Source organism: Linepithema humile, chromosome 3 (assembly GCF_040581485.1).
Source record: "Linepithema humile isolate Giens D197 chromosome 3, Lhum_UNIL_v1.0, whole genome shotgun sequence".
NCBI lineage: Eukaryota > Metazoa > Arthropoda > Insecta > Hymenoptera > Formicidae > Linepithema > Linepithema humile.
The window spans coordinates 22,525,328-22,548,858 of record NC_090130.1 but is presented as its reverse complement, the minus strand read 5'-3'; the positions used below and the strand labels follow the sequence as shown (position 1 = coordinate 22,548,858).

The window sequence follows — 23,531 nt, the reverse complement described above, 5'->3', positions numbered from 1 at the left end:
TACATTTGATATTTATAATTTAATCATTTTCGCATGATTGCGGTGGTTCTCTTTCCCGAGATATTATAGCGAAACGACGGGATAGCTATGAAACGAGTTACAGTCATTTTTATTTTAACACACGCTGTCTCTCAGAAAAATATAAATTTTGTACAAGTGTAATTTCTTTCAGAATGTTTCTTGGTTGGTCCGCCGCTATCTCAAGTTCATAAACAGCTCCGAAAATTTAATAGTTTTTAATGAATTAATACGACCGCGAGTTCACTGACATGTCTACAACTAACAATAGAATAAAATTCTGTGTATATCGGCGCGCTTCCGGCGTGATGATTGACTGAACAATTATATTATAATTCATGCGAAAAGGAGCACCCGCATGTAGTCTGACATTAATTACAATATTAACGCGCACTCTTGGTGCAATGCAATAAGCAATCTGTGGGCAAAATATAAATTAAATGATTATAAGTTCAAGTTCAATGTTAAGTACAAAATTAATTTATAATGATTGTTGAATTAAGAGAAAAATAATATCACAGGATATTTATAGCGTCGACTATGGAGAAATTTTGGTTCGTCGTAATAACAACGATTTCGTGTGTCATTTCTAAACGAAGCTAACCGAGAGAGTGTATAATACAAGAGAGACACAGTAAGAAAATTACCAAGTGCGAGTGACGGAGCAACATCCGCAAAAAAGCCATATTTACGCTGTAAGTATGGATCTCCCCTCGCTGAGAACAAGGAGAAGGATGTAGCACCGCCCGCCTATCCTTGTGCAACTCGCGGGAGAACAGTGTTACAAGACAGTAGTCGTCCAGCGACATGTTACATACGTTGGTGCATAAAAACGTGATGCGAGGGCAACATAAAGTATTGTCGTTAGATGTTAATTAGATTCGCCAATTAAAAGCGAAGATCAATCACGAATTGATAAGCGTCGAAATGGAATAAAAGTTTTGCTACGATGAAACCAATTGCACTTGAAAATTGAAAGCTAATTTTTTTGTATAATAATTTGATGGTAGTTTATATATTTAGTGTTATTTTATGTCAAAAATTAAAAACATATTTATCTGTACAAATAACTGTATATAAAAAAACACATAATATGTACATCATGTGTCGCTTTTGTGGACAGCTGTAATTTTGATGAAGAACAAATCTAGCTTCGTTTAGAGAGCAAACGTCGCGGAAGAAAGTGACACAAGGGAATTTTCTATAGTGTCAATATCTAAGGGCACAGAGATAACTTAATAAACTGCATCGAATGAATCACCGCCTCTTTCGCCTCTACTTATCTAATCGTTCCACTTTACAGCAGTTTGCTACTGATTTGCTTTAATGCAAGTGATTAATATATAATCGTTTTCTGCACTTTGAGATTGAGACCAATTCGATTCTAATGCTTATAAAGATTTTTCTAATCAATTAACTTGTCTTCGATATATTCAAGTATTAAGATACATAATATAACGACGAGTAATTCTGATATCAATAAAATCCTGTTATAAACTTAACATATTATGCAAAAGTCGGCTTTTTAATGTATGTAAGCAGCATGCGTAAGAATAGCTTTAGCAATAACATATGTAAAAACAAGAAAAAAAATCTGCGATAAAAATCAGAATGTTTTATTGCTCTCTTGAGAAATTTATAGATTATTAAGTATTTGATTTAAATTGTAAAGAGATTTATAAAATATTCTGCTATTTTCAATATTAAAAAAGTTTACCATTAAACCGATATATATATAATAATAATATATATTATTAACTAAACATAAATTTCAATTATGTCAATCAAAAGTGATTTATTAGTTAGATTAACTGTTATCCATTATTCGCAAACGTAAAACTTAAATTTGAATATAAATAATAATAATATTTACATTTTAATATTTCTGTATGTTATTTCTAGCTTTATTTTATTGATCGTTTTCAAAGACGGAAGACTGCGCGATCAAAACACGTACGTGAGAACGGCCTCGCGTCGCAGATGCTGCATCACGCACGATAGCACCTTGCGATGATGCAACAAGCGGTAAACTGCGAGCATTCGAAAGGAGCCCATTGCTACACACTGAGATCGCAATGATCTATAATGGAGGCTAGTATGGAAATCTCGTTGCACTGTCTTGCAAATTAACTTCCGATACACGACGGTGGAGTACTAACAGATCTTGTTTAAATCATTGCGATACGAGACGGTACTTGCGGATCGAGCACAGGTGCTTCCCATTACATTTAATAGGCAAAATACATACAAGTGTACAAATATTAAAGTCATTGATACTGTGAGACCCCTCCCGTTCGACGTTTGTTTCAGCCGGATGTAATCGCATGATCTTTCATGTTTCGCGGATATGTACTACACGAGATATGTGTATGATGATACGCGAAGCTTTATCTCGGGAAATTTTTCAGTAATAAACAATTCGTGGAAATTGTTATTTTTACAATAATTCATTCTTATTCTGTTTCACTGCACTATTAAATTTATCCACGGATGTAATAAAGATTTATTGATCTAACAATAAATTATGTTTTTGTATAAATTGTAAAAAAATACTTAATTGGTAGATACATAGTAAAAAAAACTTGAGTTCAATCGCGCACAAATGTATCGTAATGGCCGCGCCTGTCGCAACTGTTTATTTTTGCGAATGGTACATGCCTCGGGGTATATATGCACGCTGCTCTGTATGCTTGCATCACCTGTTCGAATACCCGTTGTGCCGCCACCGTTGACTTTTCCTGATCTCACTTGTTGTCGAAAGCAGAGCGAAAGAATGGAACATACTTCACTCGACTCAAATTTAGAGCATACTTTATTGCTGGTGCTTGTACAATGTTAATGCAATTTAATCCTGTCTTAACGATCGTGGAAACGGCCATTCGCGAAATCTAAAAAGTGCGCGTTTATGCGCTGATCGTGAGTATAAATAGTTCCGCGATCTTCTCACACGCTGTGCTTTTTACGATCCACAAACACCGACTTGGATGTCTGCGGTGAAAGATATAGCTGCGGACTTTACATTAATGGATTAAATGTAGCAATTAGAGGTTCTACTTAATTTAACATTATTTATAAAGTAACGTCCCGGTTTTTTTTAATACCTACCTAGAAGTTTTTGTGCTATACTTCTTTATATTTTTTCTCATCATCGATGACAATTAAAAATTTGTAATTTTATATTCATTGTCACATTTCACACAAATTTCCGCATCGACTTCAATAGAGTGACAAATTTTCAAAATTAAAATTAACTCATCGCGTTTTTTCTTTAATCGTGCCAGTTTTATTTTAGAAGCATGATATATTGTTAATTTCTTAATTCAATCCTACATAAAATTCAGCAATGGGCATATCAATCTATTCGTCCATTTCTGAGAAGATCTTTTATACCTGCACAGGTTACAACCTGAAGCGACTGCGCGATCATCATTTGACATTTTAAACGAGTCTTTGCGCGCGTATAAAATGCAAGGAGAATATGCGAGAAAGTATCCTGGTAAGCTCTAGTAAAACACAGAGAAGGTGGAACAAAGTGATATATACCTGTATAAGGTGGACAAGGACCAGGTAGGCGGCGACTGCCCTCATGTCTCTCCCTGGGGAATCCCCTCGACTACCGCATATCACCGATATCCCCGCGCTACTGCTCGGCTGCTTCTCAAACAACCCCTTTCGATGCCGGCGGCGTTTGTGCGTATCCTTTGATCTCTCTTTCTCTCTCTCTCTCTTTCTCTCTCTCTCTTTCTCTCTTTCCTTCTCTCACCACTCTCACCGAATATTATCGATCGCTATTATCGATTGCACACTGCACACCGCAGATTTCTCCGGTCCGCGCACCAACACCGAAAATATCCACTGGCGTGTAGAACAAAGGGTGGGGGGGAAGACGATCCTTTTTGCCGAACACTGAACACTTCGTGAACACTTCGGAATGTGAAGGATTCGCGCGCGTTACCGTTCCTCTCCGTCGTCCACAAAAATTCCGACTTTTTTCCAGATAGAAAAAAATTGAGACGAACAAATAAAGGTCGGCTTCGCCCGCGACAAAGCGACGCTCGAGGAGGACTACAGGTGAGGCTCGCGTATGCGATCCTGCGACGCGACAGGTACCTTTCGCTTGAGTGCTTGAGCGACTACACCACAATCGTGCGATATTGCCGTGCGATATGATCCTCCTTTTCTTCTCCTGAGCGTTTTTCCCTGCCTCGCAATTCACTCGCGCGGCATTCGTCAGTGTCGGTCTTCGTGCGGGACTAATCGCGAGCGATTACGCGAGAATCGCTTCTCCTCTTCACGAGTTCACACGGAGAAAGATCGACTCGCCGTCGGCGAGTTCCGAATTCATCGGGCAGAGAAAGCGATCCCGCGCGCGCGAAAGGCCAACGTGTGATGATCGCGCGCGTTCCCGGGACTCAACACCTGCTTCTCTCGACTCACGCACGAGCCGCGATATCCAGCACGTGTTCCACGCGTACAAATGATTCGATAGTTCATAAATATCGGTCATGAATATCGAGGTGCTCTTACCGATGTTCATTCGCGATACACAGTCACGATAGCGTCCAACACTGATTTTCACTGGTTTTGATTTTCTAATCCATGGCTGTGTTGTGGAAAAACAGTGACAATTCAAGGACCGTCGAATAACTCCATGAAACGCACGTCCACTCGTATCTCACGTATAGCAACGATGGAGATTAAACTCGCTTGTCGTCGCGCATCCCGATTCACTCACATGTGCAACAATTCTGAAAGTCCTTTCCGCAGAAACGACTCTCGCGAGATCCTCGTGGAGAGAATATTCGAACACTGTGTCATAAGAATGGAACTGTTGACATCGCTCGTGCATCCGTGCACGCGTTTCCCTCGAGACCGCGAGAGCTGTACGCTGTTCCGCGTTTGGGTCGCTGCGGGAACGTGCGGCGAACAGGTGTGTGCACGTGTTCGGCGAACGTATGCCTATACAACACGCCTTCGTCGTGTGTGTATGCGATGCATGCACGCACGCTGGTTAGTTGCACGTCGTGTATGTGTGAATATGTGTGCGCGCGCGTCGTGTATAACACTGTGTGCCGTGCGGGCACGCTGGAGCACGAAAACACAGCAACCTCCACGGGACACACGACTCGGTCGCTCCGGGGATACTGAGCCAGAGCCGCAGGCCGGCCTGCGGGCCTCCCCCCTATCTATCGCCCCCCCTCTGTAGTGCTCCCTTCCCCAGCTATTCCACCTCCGGGAGCACGGAGAACCCCTTTACGTTCATCCTGCGCGCACCGTTTCGCTGCGAGCCTCACATCTCCTCACGGGATCCTCTCTCTCTCTCTTTCTTTCTTTCTTTCTTTCTTTCTTTCTTTCTTTCTTTCTTTCTTTCTCTCTCTCTCTCTCTCTCTCTCTCTCTCTCTCTCTCTCCTCCCGCATCACATTGCCACTTTACACACATTTGCCGTTTTCTCTCTTTCTCCCAGTGGACTCTTCATTTCTTTCTCATCCTCGCGCACGTCCACCTAGCATTGCGCACGTGCGTGTGCATCGGAGTTCGCTCGCGCGCACGCGATTGTGTGCGTGTCGCGAACATCTCGAGGGCTCTTTGCTCTCTCTTGCCTTTCTATGAGGCATTACATGACGACGTACACTTGTGCCTCTCGTGCCGGGATGCTGGGCCCGGCTGAACACGAGCGAGTGCGCGTATATACGGTTTACAATCGGTTTCATCACGGAGCAGCGAAGCCGGTAACGCCGCCGCGCGTGGTTGTCTATTCTCACCTCTTCTCGCGATATCGAGAGGCGAGAACGCGTGGCTTAGGCCTCCCTCAGCCGCCGCTCGAGATATGAATTTTGCGGTGCTGCTCGCAAAAAGTTGCAGTCGAGGGTATCGTCCTGCCGCCGAATGTACCGTCGCTAAAACGCCGGGGTGATATAAATTTCGTTGACGCTACGGCGAACAGGTCTCGTCGATAAGAGCTGCCGGTTTCGATTAGCAAAAATAATACGCGAGTCGAAAATTTTATGAGACAGCTAAATTTTAAACATAGATAAAATATGTTTATGCTACCTGAGCTTCATTAGCTTGTTTTTTTTTTATAAATCGTAAATAAGACACAACTCTGAGAAACCTAAAACAAAAATTCAAATAATAATTATTGATGGGAAATTTTTTCAAGCAAAACTTGCAGTGAAAAATCTGTATTATGATACAAAAATTATTCTTTTGTAGCGTAGAAGAATTAACGTTTGATCTCTCGCCGCGACATTTCGTGTCCTAATTTAAGAAAGAACCGTAAGAAAGATCGGATTGTCAAAGATGTGTCTTGAGAATTCATAAAGTATCTGGTTACTCTTTTTAAATTGGCCACCTTCTCTCACGGGGACAAAAAACCGTTTAAATGTCGCTAATAATCGTATTGGGGGCTCGATTGTATGTATCGAAACGAGAGGTGAGTTCCCGGTAAGGCTCCTTCGGCTGGTAGGACGAAATTACATGTATTCACGAAGAATGATTTCGGACGATGAATAATGGATAAGTCCTGTCGCGTGTCCACCGTCATTATGTGGCTAGCGGGCTACGCTTCTCGCGAGAAACAGAGATGCCATCGTCGTCGCGTCGTTGGATCTCGTCATTGAATTTCTGCCCCATATACATATAGTATATACCGTTCCACGTAATTCGCGTGTCGGGAGTATCGTGCGAACAGAGAAGCCGAGCCGAGTTAAATGGCTATAAATTATCGCTGCAATGAGAAACCACTTCGCTCTGATCTTCTTTCAGGAACTATATAATAACGATGCATGTCACTTACGTGATGCGGCGTCTGGTAATCGGAAAATTATAAACGCGCGCGGATTAGCCTTTCCTGGAAATTTGGCATTATCCGTACATGTGAACGCTGGCATTTATCAAAATTGTCAATTATCAGGAAGCTGGAGAAAATTTTAAAACTTTTTGAAAACATTGTTTATCATTATGACGTGTAAGACGAGTTTTTTTTTTTTACTTCCGTAATCTATACAATTCATTTCTATGTAATATCTGCAAGCCATTTTCCGTATCTGTAAATCGGTGCAGGATTGTCTCTTTCATTATTAAAATAAATTGGATCGTTTTAGCTTACAAGAATTTTTTTTCAAACAGTTAAATATTATTAGCGCGCAGCAATTTTGTGACGCGATAAGGAGGAGCGCGGCACTTAATAGGAATACTCGAGAGGCAGAAGACGAGCGACACATTGTACGAGGGCTCTAATCTTCGAAATGAAATTTTACGACACTCGCGTCAGTTCTCGATTCGCGAAGTCATTACAACAGTGGCGAGGCTCATCTCGGCTGAAAGAGTCTGTAAGGGACGGCCATAGCGCAACGTGCAGCGCGACTATATCTATTCTCTCTTTCTGTTCGGCGGCGGCAGTCTCAGATCTGACGACGAACCCGGTGTGGTAGCGTAGCAGTATGGTATACTGTGGTCCACATGGGCGGATGGACGGTAGTGGGATGCTGCTTGGTCCACGCTCACCTCCTCTTCCTTCTCTTTTCCGCTCCCGTTCATCGCAGTCTCTTCGTTCGTTCGTCCTTCTTTATCTCTCGTCAGCTCGTTCTGGCCTATTCCGCTGTTCTTCGTTCTCTCCTTGCCCACTAGTCATGTCGTTTCTCTCGCCCATGCTTTCCATCCTCCTTTCTCTCTTTCGCCTCTTCGTCTCGGAGGACTTGCTCACTCCGGAGCCCCGGAGTTAGCCGGCGGGCATTATGGTGGCTACTCCGTTGGCTTCTCGCGTCTCTCGAAAGCTCACAAGAGAGTGTGCCCCCCCGAGGGTCAAGGAACTCCCTCGGGAACAGGTTCACCTCCTTCTCCGCCTCTCTCCATCCCTCCTCCTTCTCTGTCCCTCCCGCTCCACCTCACTGCGCCGCGCACCGCCGCCAACCCGCCCTATGCCCCCTCCGGTTCATACCTTAGGGTTTTACTTATTTTCTCTTATTACCGCCGTGGGCATGTAGGCACGTTTCACGCACACATTCGCGAATCCAGCTCGTACGTACACGGGGTACGGTCCACCTCGGGGTCCATCGCATTCCCCCTCCCCGTCACGTCTCGCACTCAGCGCCGTTCCCTATGCTACTCTCGCCCATCCGCCGCCCCCCCTCGGCGCTTCTCTCCAGGTACTCCAATATGTGAGCACATTATTACAGAGGCGCAAGAGAAACGGGAGGGACGCGAGAGTCTCGCGGGGTCTCTCTCGCGAGGGAGCAAAGACGAGATGAAACGTACACACATTCTCCCGGTGGATGAGGAAAACGCGAGAGCGAGCGAGCGTACACGCAAGGGTGTTTAGGTGCGGTTCCCTCCCCTCGCGCGACCTCTTCTCGCAACATCCTCTTCCTCCTCGCTTCTCCATCCCTCCGACTGTCCCGAGTCGAGGTTCTCTGAGAGCCCGATACCAGATTCCACCTGTGCTGCCTGATATGCTGCTGTTGCTGCCGTGCTCATCCTCCTCGTCTCTTCCATGTCTTTTCCGTGTCGTGAGATCGTTTCGAATTTGCTGGATAGCTCGTCCTTTCCTTTTTTTTTACTCTCCCTCTCTTTTTTTTTTTTTTTTTTAAGAGCTCGGGCCGCGACTGGCTCAAGGGATTATGGCGGCGCGCGGACGAGAAAATGTGTGGATTTTTGGTGCGCGTGAATCGACGATGGAAGAAACACGAGGGCTTGTAATAAGGGCACTTAGCCTGCGATCCTCGCACTTCGCTTTATTCCCGCGATTCTCGCACGTTTCGCCTCTCGTTTTTCGTCCCGTTCCGTCTGTTAAAAAATTGCCTACCGGTGTTGCCGTATTCGGCAGCTTCCTCGATTCCAGTCTTGTTCTTTCGTGAGATCGTCTCGAATTAATCGGATACCTCACGCATTTTTAACAATCTCAGGCCAGGACCGGTGGATTACGTGGGTCGATCCGGCGATTGTGTATATTCCGATGCTATAGACATCGCCGTGGTGAGAATAAAAGAATCATAAAGTTGCCCTTATTCCTTATTTTTGCCAGATTTCGTCGGATTCTTTCTCGGGATATTTCTGCTTATCAGATTCGGTTCGTTGAATAAACGAGCGGCGCATACGTTATTATTTATGCTATTTATGTATACATAACGCACTCCGAAGAAATACTCGCGCAGTAAATCCCGCGTAGTTTTCGCACGCGTGTCGCTGACAAGATTCTAGGGATATTATTCTCCTTGCCTTCTATTTTCGTTATTCGCGAATCTACGTTAGCTTTCTGAAGGGTCTTCGCAAAAGCGGGAGGTGTAATGGATACGCGACGGGGCGCAAACCGCGCGGAGTATATACACGCAGGAGGATTTTAATGATCTTTCTTCAGGCATTCGTCGGATGACTATAGATACCAGATTCCACCTGGACCGCAACCGTACGTTGCTTCGAACTCGGTTGCATCCGCGGCGTGTCTCGAGGACACGAACTTCTTACATACTCTTACTTTCGTGCTTTCTTGTAAAACCGATGTAAACTTTCCGCTTCGAGGAATAATTGCGCGTAATAAATGTTTAACAATTTTTTGCACAATTATCTCGATAGATTGCACACATATAAAGTATTGCATTTAATATATTTTGTTATCTTTGAAAAATAATCTCAACATTATCAAGCGATTATTTTAAAAAATATCCTCACGTGTATTTATATTTCTCTTACAAGGAATATATTTATGATTTTCATAAACATTTACTTTCAAGTAAAATTTGACGTCTCTTCAAGATTCCGCTAGAATTTCATAACGTCTGGACATATGCTGGACAGATTCGCAGGCGTGTCATGAACTTCAAGATAGCTCGGTTTCCCCGGTTCCGTTATCCCGCGAATACCCGTCAGATGTCCTTTTGACGCCTCGCTAATTGTTGCTGAAAGCAACTATGCCCGTTACATACTCACGAAATGAAAATAGTACGCAGTTACTTTTTTTTCGGTACGCGTAGAAATTATGTTGATTCTCGTCGAACGAAACGAATTAGCAAATCGACATGTAAATTTTACGGCAAACGCGCGTAAATTAGCGCAGCTTCGACGAGCACGTGAATAAAGTTAAAACTTTCTCTGTTCGCTCGCTCATTCATTGTCTTGTATAATAACTGAAAGGCGTTTGCAAAAATCACATGGATGGAATTCTCATAAATAAAAATAAAATTCATGAGCAATGTAATTGAATTTATCTTTAATAGAATCTTGCAATGTAAAATATACTTATTGCAACTTTGTTTTTCCGTTTAATTCCTCAAAGTTAATAATAAGTCACACACTATAATATTCTTCACAAATATCTCGTCGTGCAAATATCTATTTAATTGATGCCTGACGTACCTTACGACATACTATTCAATGCCTCTAATTCGCTCTTTTAGAAAACGTATTGGCAGCTACGGCAGGAAAGTGTAAGGATGCGGCGTACCGTTAATTCAGTGACGCTGTCAATAACGATTAGACGAATGACCGGCACGCAGACGAAGATATATAGACGGATAGAGGGATAAAAGAGATTTATCGTTCTGGCCAAGCGCGTCATTTCGCCGGCATATCGGCCGCAAGAGTAAAAATCAACGCGCATTCCATTTACGGAAGAACGCGAGCTGTTAATCAATCGAATCAGAAAATACGACGTTATCCCGCGTACAAGAAGTCAACTCTTTCCTATCTCAAATTACATTTTCATCCATTAACTGTAATTTTATTTCCCGATCGCGTCCAAATATAGATTGCGTAACAGCGGCCGCTACGATGCTTTTTTTCGTTATCATCCCCATCCGGGCATGCCGTAACAAGGTAAAATGTTATTAGTCAGATAATTAATATTCGACTACGATCCGACCGTGAAGTCGGGCGGTTCCAGAAAAAATTATAATTATCGTCCTGTGAGAGTTTTTGGCGTCGGCAGAGGATCGCGAAAGTAAGCCTCGCCGCCCCTCGGCAGCGAACATACTGCGAGTCGCTACTTTTTTTTGCAATCTTAAGAGGAGGCGGGCACAGATATTTGGGCGTGTAATAATCGAATGACGCCGATGAGACGAACGAAACGCGCAGAGGGTGATCGTTCAATTTTCTGTACTGGCAAGTCACAGCATTACATATGCGGAGACTGTGTGGCTCTTCACATGTGTATGTGTACGTTTGCGAATGTGTGTTTGCGTCGGGGGCTGCGATCGGCTTAACGTCGGGTCAGTGAAGCTTGCACGATAAGCTCCAGCCGAGTTAATTAATGATAAAAAAAAGTTCAAGATAAGAATAAAGGGTCTTGTGTGCGCGCACGTCCGTGCAGCGCACCACGACGCCACCGAATCGCCAATGAATCCTTCCCCGGAGCCCCGCCACCATTCTCGATATGCATATTGTGCTCATTAAATTAAACAATCGCGCGGGGATCGAAGTAAAAATTCGCGTAAGAAACTATCTAATCTGCTCGGCGCTCGCCGCTCGCCCGGCCCTGGCAATGGACTCTCTTGGCGGCTTTCAAAGTTCGATCGTTAAAACCCCGAACGACATCCAGTATTTTTGTAATGCCTACATGGAAAAAAAATTGCTGTCACAGCAAATTTTACGTGCATTTTTAATGTGCATATATGATGCACATTTTTTACCTGTCTCGTCAATCGGTCCTTGCAATAAAAAAATTATCAAGCTTAGAGTAATCGGCAAATTAATGGGAATTCTTGGAACTGGAACAATTAGTTACCTAGGTAATCAGTAAAAATTTTAGTATTTTACATTTAATTATATATGTTATTTAAAATTTTATGTTATTTTGCGACTTTTTCTAACTGGTTGAAGATTATCATCTAGAGAAACGTAGCAATTATGCCGACTATCGATCGATCGCAGATAGGCTTTCGTTACTGACCTTCTCACTTCGTTAAAATCCTATTAGTTCGACATCGTCAATTTTCTAGAGGATTTTTTCGCTGTGCCTGACGTGTTAAATGCCACCGCAGTGATATATTGAAAGTGAGGGAGATGGCTTTTTAACGAGGCGAACAGTTCTCGCACGGGCCACCATTCTCGGTTGTATTAAGGTAGGGATCAACAGGTGTCTTTCGTACCTGTCGCTGACGGAAACTTATCGAAATCCGTTTAGCACCTATAAAGACCAATCATCGAGAAGGCGAGAACGAAGGAAAGAGGCGCGGCTAGAGAGCAACAAGTGAGAGAACAAGAACGGCGACAGAGCGAGAAAACGGAAGAAAGATGGAGAGGTCGAACTCGTAAGAGAACTCGAAAAGAGAAAGGGAAGGTGAGAGAAAAAGGAGGGAAAGGACGGACTTGGTGGAAGCGAGAGGATGGCACAGGCTCCCACAGTTATTAGGGACCGGCTGAAGATTTCCAGGTTTAAGGGCTAAACCTGCGCTACGTCGACGGTGGAAGGAGTCACCTGTCAATTACGAACAGAGTTCTTAAACTCTCTCGTACCTGGGTCCGATCGTTATCCGCTCAGAAAATTGAGCGTTCGGCCCGCTTGGCAAACTCCCTCCCCGCTTCGTTCCTCTCTCGTGAAAACTCCGAGGAGCTCGCCGCAGTTAGACCGCGTGATCGCTTATTAACGATCTCGTGCATTTCGTGCAGTTTCGGCGTTAACGAAGCGCAGTCCTGCGCGTTGCGAAAGAACGAAAGAGAAGCGAGTTCCGCGAATTTTATTTTTGAAGTCGATCGGGAGACCGAGGGAGACTCTCGATGCCTGTGGCTCAAACGATGCGATGCTCGAACGAATCACGAGATTGAATTATGTAAGAGAATACGTGCGTTCCTCGAACGCGGCCGATATCACTGCAGTTTTAATTAATGCAAATCATAATGTTGTGCTGCAGTTTTAATTAATGCAAATCATAATGTTGTGCTGTATGCACTGCGTAAAATAAGGCAAAACTCACTTTCGACAAATAATTTCTCACAACGTCATGAAATTTGCTTCGAGATTTCGCTTCCCACCGCATTACGTTCATCGGCGAACGCACGTCGAAATTAGCTGTCGTTCGACTTTCATGAAATACCAACATTACAGAATTCCTCGATCGTGGAAAGAATCCTCGCGGACACGCGCTGAATGTTTTTCATACGCGAAAGTATCCAGCATATTACGTATTAAAAGCAGCTGCCTGTATTCGTCATCGTATGAATTTGACAGCGAGATGATTTAACCGCTCAAAATTTTGAAATTAAATTTGCAATCACGCCGCGAACGACCGTGATGTAATAACGTGCGTTGTGTAACGGCACGAATGAAGCAAAGTGGTCGCGATCGCGGTTATTATAACCACGCATAACTCCGTTCGCCGAATATTCCCGCATTAGCGTATTCTTCTATTATCATTGTATTTATTCACTTAAGAATATTTCACGAGCTGTTGGCTATCTGATACATCGTCTGCGCGTCTCGCGTTCCTCCAGTAATATAATAGATAGAGATAAAAGTACGATTTATTTCCGTGAGAAACATCCGGGTATTCTATTAATAATCCGCGTTAATGTAAGTCAACGATCGCCGGTGTCTCACCAAAGGCACTTCCCATTTCCGTTCTCCAGTTCGCAGCGAGAAAATCGGTGCACACTAAAATCTCGCGGCGCGGACTGAAACCGTGATTCTTACGAATGCCTCCGGTATACGTGAGCGGCGTGTAGATCGGCTGAATGGCGATCGGCATCAAGTAGTAATCAAAGAATCCCATTAAATCGCAGGAATTTCTTGCCGACCAGCTCCTCTCGTCTCTTTCTCCGTTTCTCTCTCCCTCTTTCTTGACCCTTCTTTCTCATACGAGTCGTACGAGTCGCTTGTGCGCGGCAACGCGCAGTTAATTTCCACGTACGAGCTTTTGAAAGTGGCCGCGCAAAAGTATTGCGTTTCAAATGGTCCCCGACGCGACGGTACCATTATATGTACACAAACACATAACTATGTTAAGCGCGAGTAAGAATATGAGCTTTGTATGCATACTTTAGCTATCTTATAAGGATGTCGGGCGGCGATAAAGAGAAAACGAAAAAATTCACGGGCTCGAAGCAATGAAATCTTAACGTACTCATTATGGATGCGTTATGTATTTGAAAAATTTATTTGCGATTAAAATTAAAATAACTGGAAATATAATAGGTTGCATGTTCCTGCGTAAGCCATGTGCGTTGTCAACACTACCACGTAACGAGACTAAAAAGTATTCGCAATCGTCGAGACATGTTATGATCTCGACAGAAGAGTTTCATTCGCGCTTGAAACGGCGAAGATAAAGTAAATCGAGACAATGAACGTTTATTAGTGGCGTCATAAAATGTGTTTCAGAATTGTGAATTTATCGCGAAGAACTATCAACAACAATTGTCGATGAGAATTGCAAAGGTTTTAATGTGTATTTAAAAGTTAATAACGTTAAAATTTGTCTAAAAAGCAGAATAAATTGCCGTCATATTGTCGACGATATCTCGACGTTTGCATAAACTTAGAGACGGACGTTGCTACGGTCGTCAAGATTCGTATGATTTGCTTCGTCTTCCTTGTATATCTCATGCCACATCTCTCTCGATTCTCCTGCCAGATTCTCCATTCAACTGATCTCGCAAGGTTCTTATGGTGGTACTCACGCAAAACACCGCCACGTGACGGGCATTCGCATCACCGATGACCGATGAAGATTCTTGTTCGTGCATGATGGAATTGACGAGTAATTGTTGCGATATCACATAGTGCATTGGCCCATGCAAATTCGGTCTTCGAGAAAACTGCGAAAAGTACGGGAAGATCTAAATTTTAACAAGTATTTTGCACGTAATTATATTTGCGCGAATAATTCATCAAAGAGAGCAATATTATTGTGTATATGTAAAATAATTTTGTAAATATATCCATTATAATACCATAAAACATGTGCATTTCTCCTGAAAAATATATAAGACAATCTTTTTTCAATATGAAGCCAATTTCATAATATTTTATAATAATGATATCAATTTGATAAATTATAAAACGTTATATATTAAAGAAACAAATATTTTACTTTAATCAAATTGATGTGTGAAATATTGGACACATTTTTAAAAATCAATTGATTAATTTTTACGTAAGTGCAGATTCATAATGTGTGATACAAAAAGTGAGCGATTAAAAAATCTTTCTCAAAAGCTCATCTGACGACTTCTTCTTTTACAATACAATACAATTCTATTTCACATGTCATGCCGCATTATATGGACGAATAAACGAGCCGGTCTTTCATACGCTACGGCGATGTCGGTTTTCACTGCTCGGAATGTTCCTGAGGCCGGCTCAGAATCTAGGTAGACGTCCAGCAGAAACTAATGATCGATGATAGAGACTTGTGTTGGGCGTTATCTGTGATCAATGTCAAGATTATAATCGCGTGCCAGTTCCTCAGCGCGATTTTCAATAAGTGTCTAGTTGCGGCGAGTAATGTAAATCGCGCGAGCTTATGTAATCGGCGCGCATAATACCTCGATAATAATATTGTTTGCACAATGAAAGCAGAAACTATGTCTTAACGTAACTCGACTCGATGTACGTATCGTTCTGGAGTGCACAACATACACTGTACAAACTTTATCGTTCCTTTTTCTGAATTCTCTTCAATGTCATTGATTGGTTGACTCGTTAATCAATATTGTGTGATATCGCGTAAATATTACACAATGATTAGTTAAATAACAAATTTAACAAATGTAATTATGTGTAAAACTATCTGATAACGCTTAAATTTTTATACATTTCTTTTTTTATAGGTTTATGTTGTTCTTAACATTCTTTTAACCATCAATGCAATTTTCTCTGTAAATCTCTCTCTCTCTCTCTCTCTCTCTCTCTCTCTCTCTCTCTCTCTCTCTCCAAGTATTAATTTGAAAAAAATACTAAATCCTAAATATAATGGAAGATATTACACCGTAATTGTTTGTGCGTAAAATATTTGTGAGGTTAGAATAATCGAGTCTGGCTATATAAATGCAACGTCGGAAAGACTAGTCGGTTCATCTTGGACTTATCTCTTGCCTGAACTGTACGAGGGCCAGGGTATAATCACGGTCCGGTTCTCCCTCAAAAAGCACATGCCATAGAACATGCAGCTTATCTAAATATATCCCAAAGTGGAAACGCACGAAAACGTTTTAATTAACTAATTAACATTCTTGCCTCATATACCGATCTTGATTTCGCAGATCAAGTCACGTCTCACAGCATTCTTTGTAGATTGATACATTTTAACATGTACGTGCGACACGCGTTACGAAACAATTTCTCCGGTTTATATGTGCCAATTTCTCTTTTCTTTACCTCGAGATATTATCGCGTGTCGCACGCAATTGTCACTTAAAATTCTGATTTGTTCAATTAATATTTCCTCACATTTTCATTAAGCAAAGATTTTTATTCGTATTTTATAGTCCGCGTTACGTATGACCGTTTAATTTGAAGAAAAATATTCATTTCGGATAAAAATCACTTACGCAATATTGCATCGACTGTTACAAACTGAAAGTCAAATAATTAAATGTTAAATGTGGGATGATAAATAATTTATACACGCGGCGACTATAATAAATTCTAAAAAGATTGTAGGAAATGGAAGGAATCACTAAGATGGACGAATGCGACTTTGGTGGTTCGTAACAAAGCGCGATTACGCACCTCCGGGCGGATTCTGGTTATAATATTAAGAGTTAAAAATTGCTCTCTCTCTCTCCTTCGCCGCTCTGCCTCCGTGAGAGATGGGCCCCCGTATGGTCTTTCTTCGAGCCCCCCCGTAGGTCCATGGACTCCGTCGAGCCGAGTTAATCGGCGCGGACCTCCGCAAGCACGCTTCGCCACCTCGACTCGCTTCAAGAGCCTCTAAAGCTGGTATTAATAATCCGACGCCGGATATATCCTCCGCCGAGCTTCTTCATGTACTTTTTCGATGCGTTCGTCCGTCGCCTCTCAGTCACGCTAATCTCCCCGAACTCATTTGATTTCGCGAGAGAAACGCAACGCGAGTGTAAATAGTGTGTATTCTGTAAATTCCATAAATATATGTGCGTCCAATGAGATCTTTAAAATGTGTATTACGCTACTTCATCCATCAGAGAATAAAACGAACGCTTGTTGACCTCGAACGGGATAGTCGTTTTCTTCCCTCGGAATATCCCATCGGACAAGATTCCCGATCGAGATTACGATGCGTCGATGCCGTCCCTCTTCGCGTAATATTGCTCAACGGTGTGAATCATGCCTGTTATTCGGTTTACGCGTATTTACGTGTCATCAGTGATCGTTACCTGAAACGCGAAGGTGAATCGGTGTACGCGCGAACATACCACGGATACATTACACTCTATATGGAACTGCGGAACAGCGTCGAACAAATCGTCCGGCATGATGTACCGTTGCGTTCGATGTATCGTAACGAGTTATCGTATTTCAAGATTAGGTTGTCGCGGGTAATTCCATATTCACCGTTCCATCCGCCGGGGCCCGTATGTACAGGCGCAATGAAATATCGCGTATAGTTATTTAACGCTAATTCAATGGTATAGCGGTCTCGTAAAAGCACACCTTCCCGTTACAAGAGGTTTCATTCGTCGGCGAAAGTCTCCGAGAAGTCTCTCCTCTCTCTCTCTCTCTCTTGCTCGGACAGCCGCTCTTTCACCTGTCACACCTCGACACTCGTAGGAGGCCAAAAGGCTAATGCGTCCGACTAACCGGATTAAGGCTGCGCGGATTATAAGGAATGAAGAAATACTCGCTCCGATTCGCCACGCAGACAAGAATTACGCATACGCAAAATGTTTGATCATCGTAGAAGATATAATTCGAAAAGTCTGCGGCGTATGGCTAAAAAATCTTTCAACACACCTGACTAGGTTTATTCCTAATTGTTTAATTTACGAAAATTAGATAACGTGAGAAGAAGAATAAAAATCAAGATTGCATTATTTGTAATTATTCTTCTCATTTTATGAATGTAAATAAAATTCAGGAAATAGTGTTACATCATTCAATTGTATTGCATTCATGAATCTAATAGCAATAAATTACGAAAGTCTTTAGGCACACACAATCTATGTGATAAAATTGAACGCTAACTCGTTCACTACACGTTCCTTCGTCTTTGGTGGAAGATATAAATTCTCACCGCTTGATCCGCTTATAGCGGCCGATATTACTTTCAGCCCTACCTATAGAAGGTCCATAATATACACGTGATATGAGTGCGACGATAGCACAGCAAACGAGGGCATCGACGGCTGTAAAATTATATGGCGTCTTCTTTGTGCTTTCACAAATTCACAAATCGTTTTTACGACCGCCAGGTACTCCTCGTAAATTGGCAGTACTATGTAATATTCCGCTGTAAAAGGGTAAACGTAATAGGGAGAGAGAAAGGTACTAAAAATTCTTCGGCAGCCGCGACTCTAATGAAAGTATTGATCGAGGCGTTAGGAAGGTTCGTCGATTAGTATTACACTGTTTATCGACTTGCTATGTTATTTGTTTCCTAAAGCTATATGCTGCAGCGAACATAATATATGACATGATAACAACATTCGCCTCGGCAAAGAGAAAAAATCCTAGAAAAGAGCAAAATGAATACTCGAACAATTTTATAATTTACCTTCATTATTATTTATTTTAAATTTAATCCAAGTGAAAGAAATTTTTTCTCACAGTTTGATTATAATTAAGAGAGTTCACGTTGGAAGCAAAAAAAAAGGATGTTCCACATAAAAACGTAACGACGCGACTTTACCACGTCATTGGTAGAGATTGATACAATTATGTCGAATAAAATGATCAATTCGTGCCGTATCCTCTTTTTTTCATGCAATTGTGACCAAATCTATCGAGAACCAGTGTATCAATTATAACAGCCGGCCATTAATAACGACTCGGTCATAATGACAATGCTCTCTCGTCCCTTGCGCACACAAGCAGTATTAATACGAATTAATACTCGCGCGGCGATAAGCATGAAGTCTGTAGAAAAGCCGCGTATATGGTCGAGAATCGTTTCGTAAGGTGCCGGGGCGGTCTGTCGAGAGCTACTACTTTTTGTGTCAATTAATATTTCGTCACGGATCAGAGGCGGCTAAAAGCAGCGTCTAGAAACCCTCGGGGCCTCACGGCCCATTCAAGCGTACTTATGTGCCGTCTCTTTAAGGTACGGTACATCGGGTCAGTCTGCTTGATTTTCTCCCCGCAGTGAGAACCGGCTTATGAGAAAACGCGATAGATTTGATGAAGATAATACATATTCCGATTTTTTTTTCGCAAGGATTTTATCGCCGTCTCGCAATAACGACGCTATTGAGTGGTTTACGCAAATTCCCAAGCAGCGAATGGCCGACACGTTTAATCCAAATTATTATGGAAACTTCGCGTCTTTTATATTCGCGCATAAGTCAGTAATTATGCTAATGGATCATAAAACATCATGCTAATTATAATTTTTATGTAAATAATATTATGACGATGTTACGCAGTTTTTCTCCACGTTCGCTTTTATCGTCCTGACTTAATTTTCTGACCACTTACGCGCGCCACTACCCGCGCTCTGGCATGTGAAACGCGGGAAACAAAAAGAGAGCCATCTAATTAGACGCGATAAAAATGATAACAACATTCCAGATGCGCGCGATTTCGATACAGTCTACTGCCTTCCCGTTCTCGCGCGTAATGCGACATTATTTATTCGCGATTATGCCGAGTAACCGGGCAGCACGTCGGTAAAATTAGTAGACCGTCTGGTGGCTCGCTATTGAACCCGACATCCGGCTTAATGATACGCGCGAGAAAAAGAACGAACGAATGTGCAGCGCATCGCTGCACCATGTGGATTACTCCGTGTCAGGAATCTACTGATCTTAATCGATACGTGCGGAATAAGGTGTGCATATTGTTGCACATCCGCGTGCCTGAGAGATCCTGTTTCTTACAGCACAAGGATACGCGTAATCCCCCAGGATTTCGCGTGAGACATCGATGACGTTCGCATTATCGGATGACTCAAGTTGTTAGGATTCTGTTTCCGCCAACTTTTCTTTTCATCTACTATTGCTTAACGCTGGAATAAATCTCGCGAGATAATAGCAGAAACAAATAATGATTTTTCGAAGTTTCAAGCTGATAATTTTCAGAAGAAAATATCCTACTTTACATATTTGATGAAATATTTTGTTTGAATATAAAAATTTAAAAAATTTATAATTTTATTATAGATCTGAATTATCCTGGATTATTTCTTGACAATTCAGATTTGAAACTTGAGCTTTGGTAATCAACTGATTACCAACGGAAGAGAATAGCTAGAATATCTGAAGCAGATATTATTACACGTATTTTTCGAGCTCAAGTTGACCGCTCGCGTGAATTTACATTGTGGCCGCTTCTAATGGAATTGTCGATACGCCTCGCGCGCAGGCGATTATTCCCATCGCTGGTCGGCAGAGTCAATAAAGTCAGGAGCAAATACACGCGCGCGGCTTAACAGATTTCAAGCGAGTAACCGCGTTTCATTACACAACGCGCGGCTCGTATCTTCTGGCCGGGAAAATAACGAGCGAAGTGTTTCCACACTCCGTCACGTCTATAACGTACAGACGTCCAAGGCCAGGGAATAGCCTTCTGCACTCAAGGATAACCCAAGACTCTATCTTCTTTACGCGACTTAAACTTCTGCGCTCTCCGGGCACATTAAATCGCCACCTCTTTGCGCGCCCGGCGCGAAGAGCGACCGCATCATCGCCCCGTTTACTGCACTTCGCCATAAGAATGATGCATCGGTGCGCTCCTCGAGGCTTTGCAATCATCACGTTGTGACCGATGCAGCTCGGCAAATGTATTTCGCCGAGTTTTAAATGGCTGCGAACTGTTTAGTTTTCGTCTCGCACGGACAACTTATTGCGAGAATGGCTGCTCTTACTGTCACCGAACTGTCATAAAATGTAACGGTGTGACCATAAATGATGCAATCAGCGTGTTTTAGCGGGAGCCTGTGAAACGCCTCTGCGTCAATGGCTGCTGATTAATTGCTATCAAACGTTGTGTTGAACAAACTTGATTAAACACATAATAAATGATTTCCCATAATGTTTTAAACATGAAAGTGTTATAAAAATTTTTATAAATTTGTAATAAAAAATCTAGTCACGTTTATCTACTTTAGTAAACGCTGGATTGCAACACACGGAGTGTATTATTCGATTAATGTTTCCTGCATTAGAATCTCGTATAAGCCTAGTGCGCAGTTGTCGCACACGCACAGACGCCGATGTCCTTTACAAATTCCTGGGAACCAAAGACAAAATCTAACGAGGTCGCTATATCGTGTCTTCGAGACACGCATTAAAAACTTCGTGACAGCTTTGTCACATTTAATGGTCGACGATTACGTAGACAACGAGATGTGCATTGCTGATATGTGTGTTCCAGGAACAATAATAAGATGCAGTATTAGAATTGTGGACATAAAATAGATTACATCTGAATAGCGCGTTACAAAGATCCACCGTTCGGAAATGTCGGGACACGTAGATCAGTAATCGCCCCGAGTTTCCGGTGGCACATTAATCTTTCAAGTGCCTCGCCGAGGGAGAACCTGGAGCGGAGAACTAGGAGCAGCGAGAGAGCGAGGAGAGGGTGGACAAAAAGGCGATCGTTTCAGTTCGAGTAAGCGAGGTAGCGTACCCTGGGGGCTCTCCGCGCCGCCGTAGCTAATGTAAACGGGGTCGTCGATTGCACCGGCGGTGTGGTGCTGGCGCTGGCGCTGCCAGTATCGGCAGCAACGACAGTGGCAACAGCAGCTAGAGAACCCGACGGCGGATCGAGAGCGGGTTTATGAATGCAGTCCTCGGCTGCGTTTATGCCGGTAGCTGGAGGCGCTTATAAATAAAGAGACGGAGCGCGTACGAAGAAAGAGAGAGAGAGAGATGAAAGAAGGGACAAAGGGGAAGGTGACGGATGGTCGAGAGGAGGAAAAGTCAAAGATTGAAAGAGAGAGAGAGGCCGGAAGGGAGATAGAGAAAGAGAGGAAACGGGCGCACGTAATGTGTGCGTAGTGAGCCGCGCGCGGATTCAATTATTCTGCGATTACAACGCGACTGGCCGGTCGGCCGACTGGCTGGTTTCGATCACCGCCTTGGTGCCTCTTTGCGCTACATGCTTCTACGTCGAGATTGTTATACTGGGTGATCGGTTCAAGTACGAAGAATTTACCGCGTTGTCAGAAAGTGTTAACGATCCTTTCGCGTGCTGACCTGAAACGTGCATTTTAAGAAATGATAAATAATTGTATTTTTATTCACATCGGATTGTAATTTGTTTAATTATTATTTAATTGTCGTAAAAAAATATCTGTAATAGTAATAATAAGTTCACAAAAAGCAATGTGAATAATTTAGGCTATATGTATCGTCTACATAGAAATGTCAAAAAAAAGAAAAACTTGTCATTGTCTCAAATTATTATTTTGAGCGACAATATCAAAACCGATATTTTTTATTTAACACTACATTTTTGTTGATATTAATACGAGATGTTACATTCACATTTCTATGTGAACAATGATTGTTTGTTCTGTGAAAGACGATCACCTTGTACAAGTGACTGGCCAATATTTTCTCCGTGTACTTCCACGCTCCCGCAGTTACTTATACAGAGTCCTATCACGATCACGTCGAAATTATCGCGATCTGTTATTGCATACTGCCTACGTTCTACGCACGATAAGCCACCGGCAAATCTGATAACGTGCGTTAGCACTGTTCTCTCACGCGCTTGAAATCGGCACATCGGAGATTCTCTGTGTCATCGCTACTACTTGCTGCAAGCAGCTCTATCGATGTTTATCATTAAATTATATAATTATTCGAATATCCAAGCTGCCTATTGTTACAAACGATAATAGTAAATATGACGGAAAAATTTTGACGAATTCACATTTAATTAATTTTATTAGATCATTATCGTTATCTATTTTATAAGTTAATTTTTTATATACAATGCCATGTAGATAAAATTAAACGTAATAAACTTTGCGTTCGATTTCGAATTAATTCTGCTCCCTCGATATATAATAGATATCGATACGGATATCGTGAACGAGATCGTTCTCGATTTCATCTCGTTCCTATTAATTAATCCCCGAGTAGATCCTCGAACTATCGACGAAACGAGGACCAACGGCGGACCACCTTGGCGGCGAAGCCGTCGCCGTGACCCTCGGCCGCCGCGTCGGGGATGGGAGCGCGTATAATTACGCGGAAAGAATCGAACGGGTCTCTCTCTCCCCATTCTTTCGCCAAGTCGAGGGATCAAAGAAAAGACGATACCCGCGGACGATGCTTTCGACCGGTCGAACAACGCGTCATGGTTTTGACGGGGAAACGAGTTCGGCATCGGCGTACCGTTTCGCCGCTTGACGAAGAAGGCGTTCTCGGGCGAATTTGCGTGAAACGACTCTCCGCTGCTATCGGTGTGGTATACGGGCCAAGAATAAAGGTAGTA

The 23,531-nt window shown here is 42.6% G+C and overlaps 1 protein-coding gene across 2 annotated transcripts in view; it reads right to left on the bottom strand.

Moving 5' to 3' along the window:
* The window catches only part of LOC105668829 (protein jagged-1), a 105,915-nt gene that overhangs the window by 35,478 nt on the left and 46,906 nt on the right, over positions 1-23,531 (bottom strand). Inside the window, exon 1 of one of the 2 annotated variants that reach the window (XM_012361450.2) lies at positions 3,562-5,668. The exons of the other annotated variant lie outside the window; for it this stretch is intronic. Coding sequence (XP_012216873.1) covers positions 3,562-3,606 — 45 coding nt within the window. The 5' untranslated portion in view covers positions 3,607-5,668. Of the gene's footprint in view, positions 1-3,561; positions 5,669-23,531 lie in introns of those variants that run through there. 2 annotated transcript variants of the gene reach the window in all.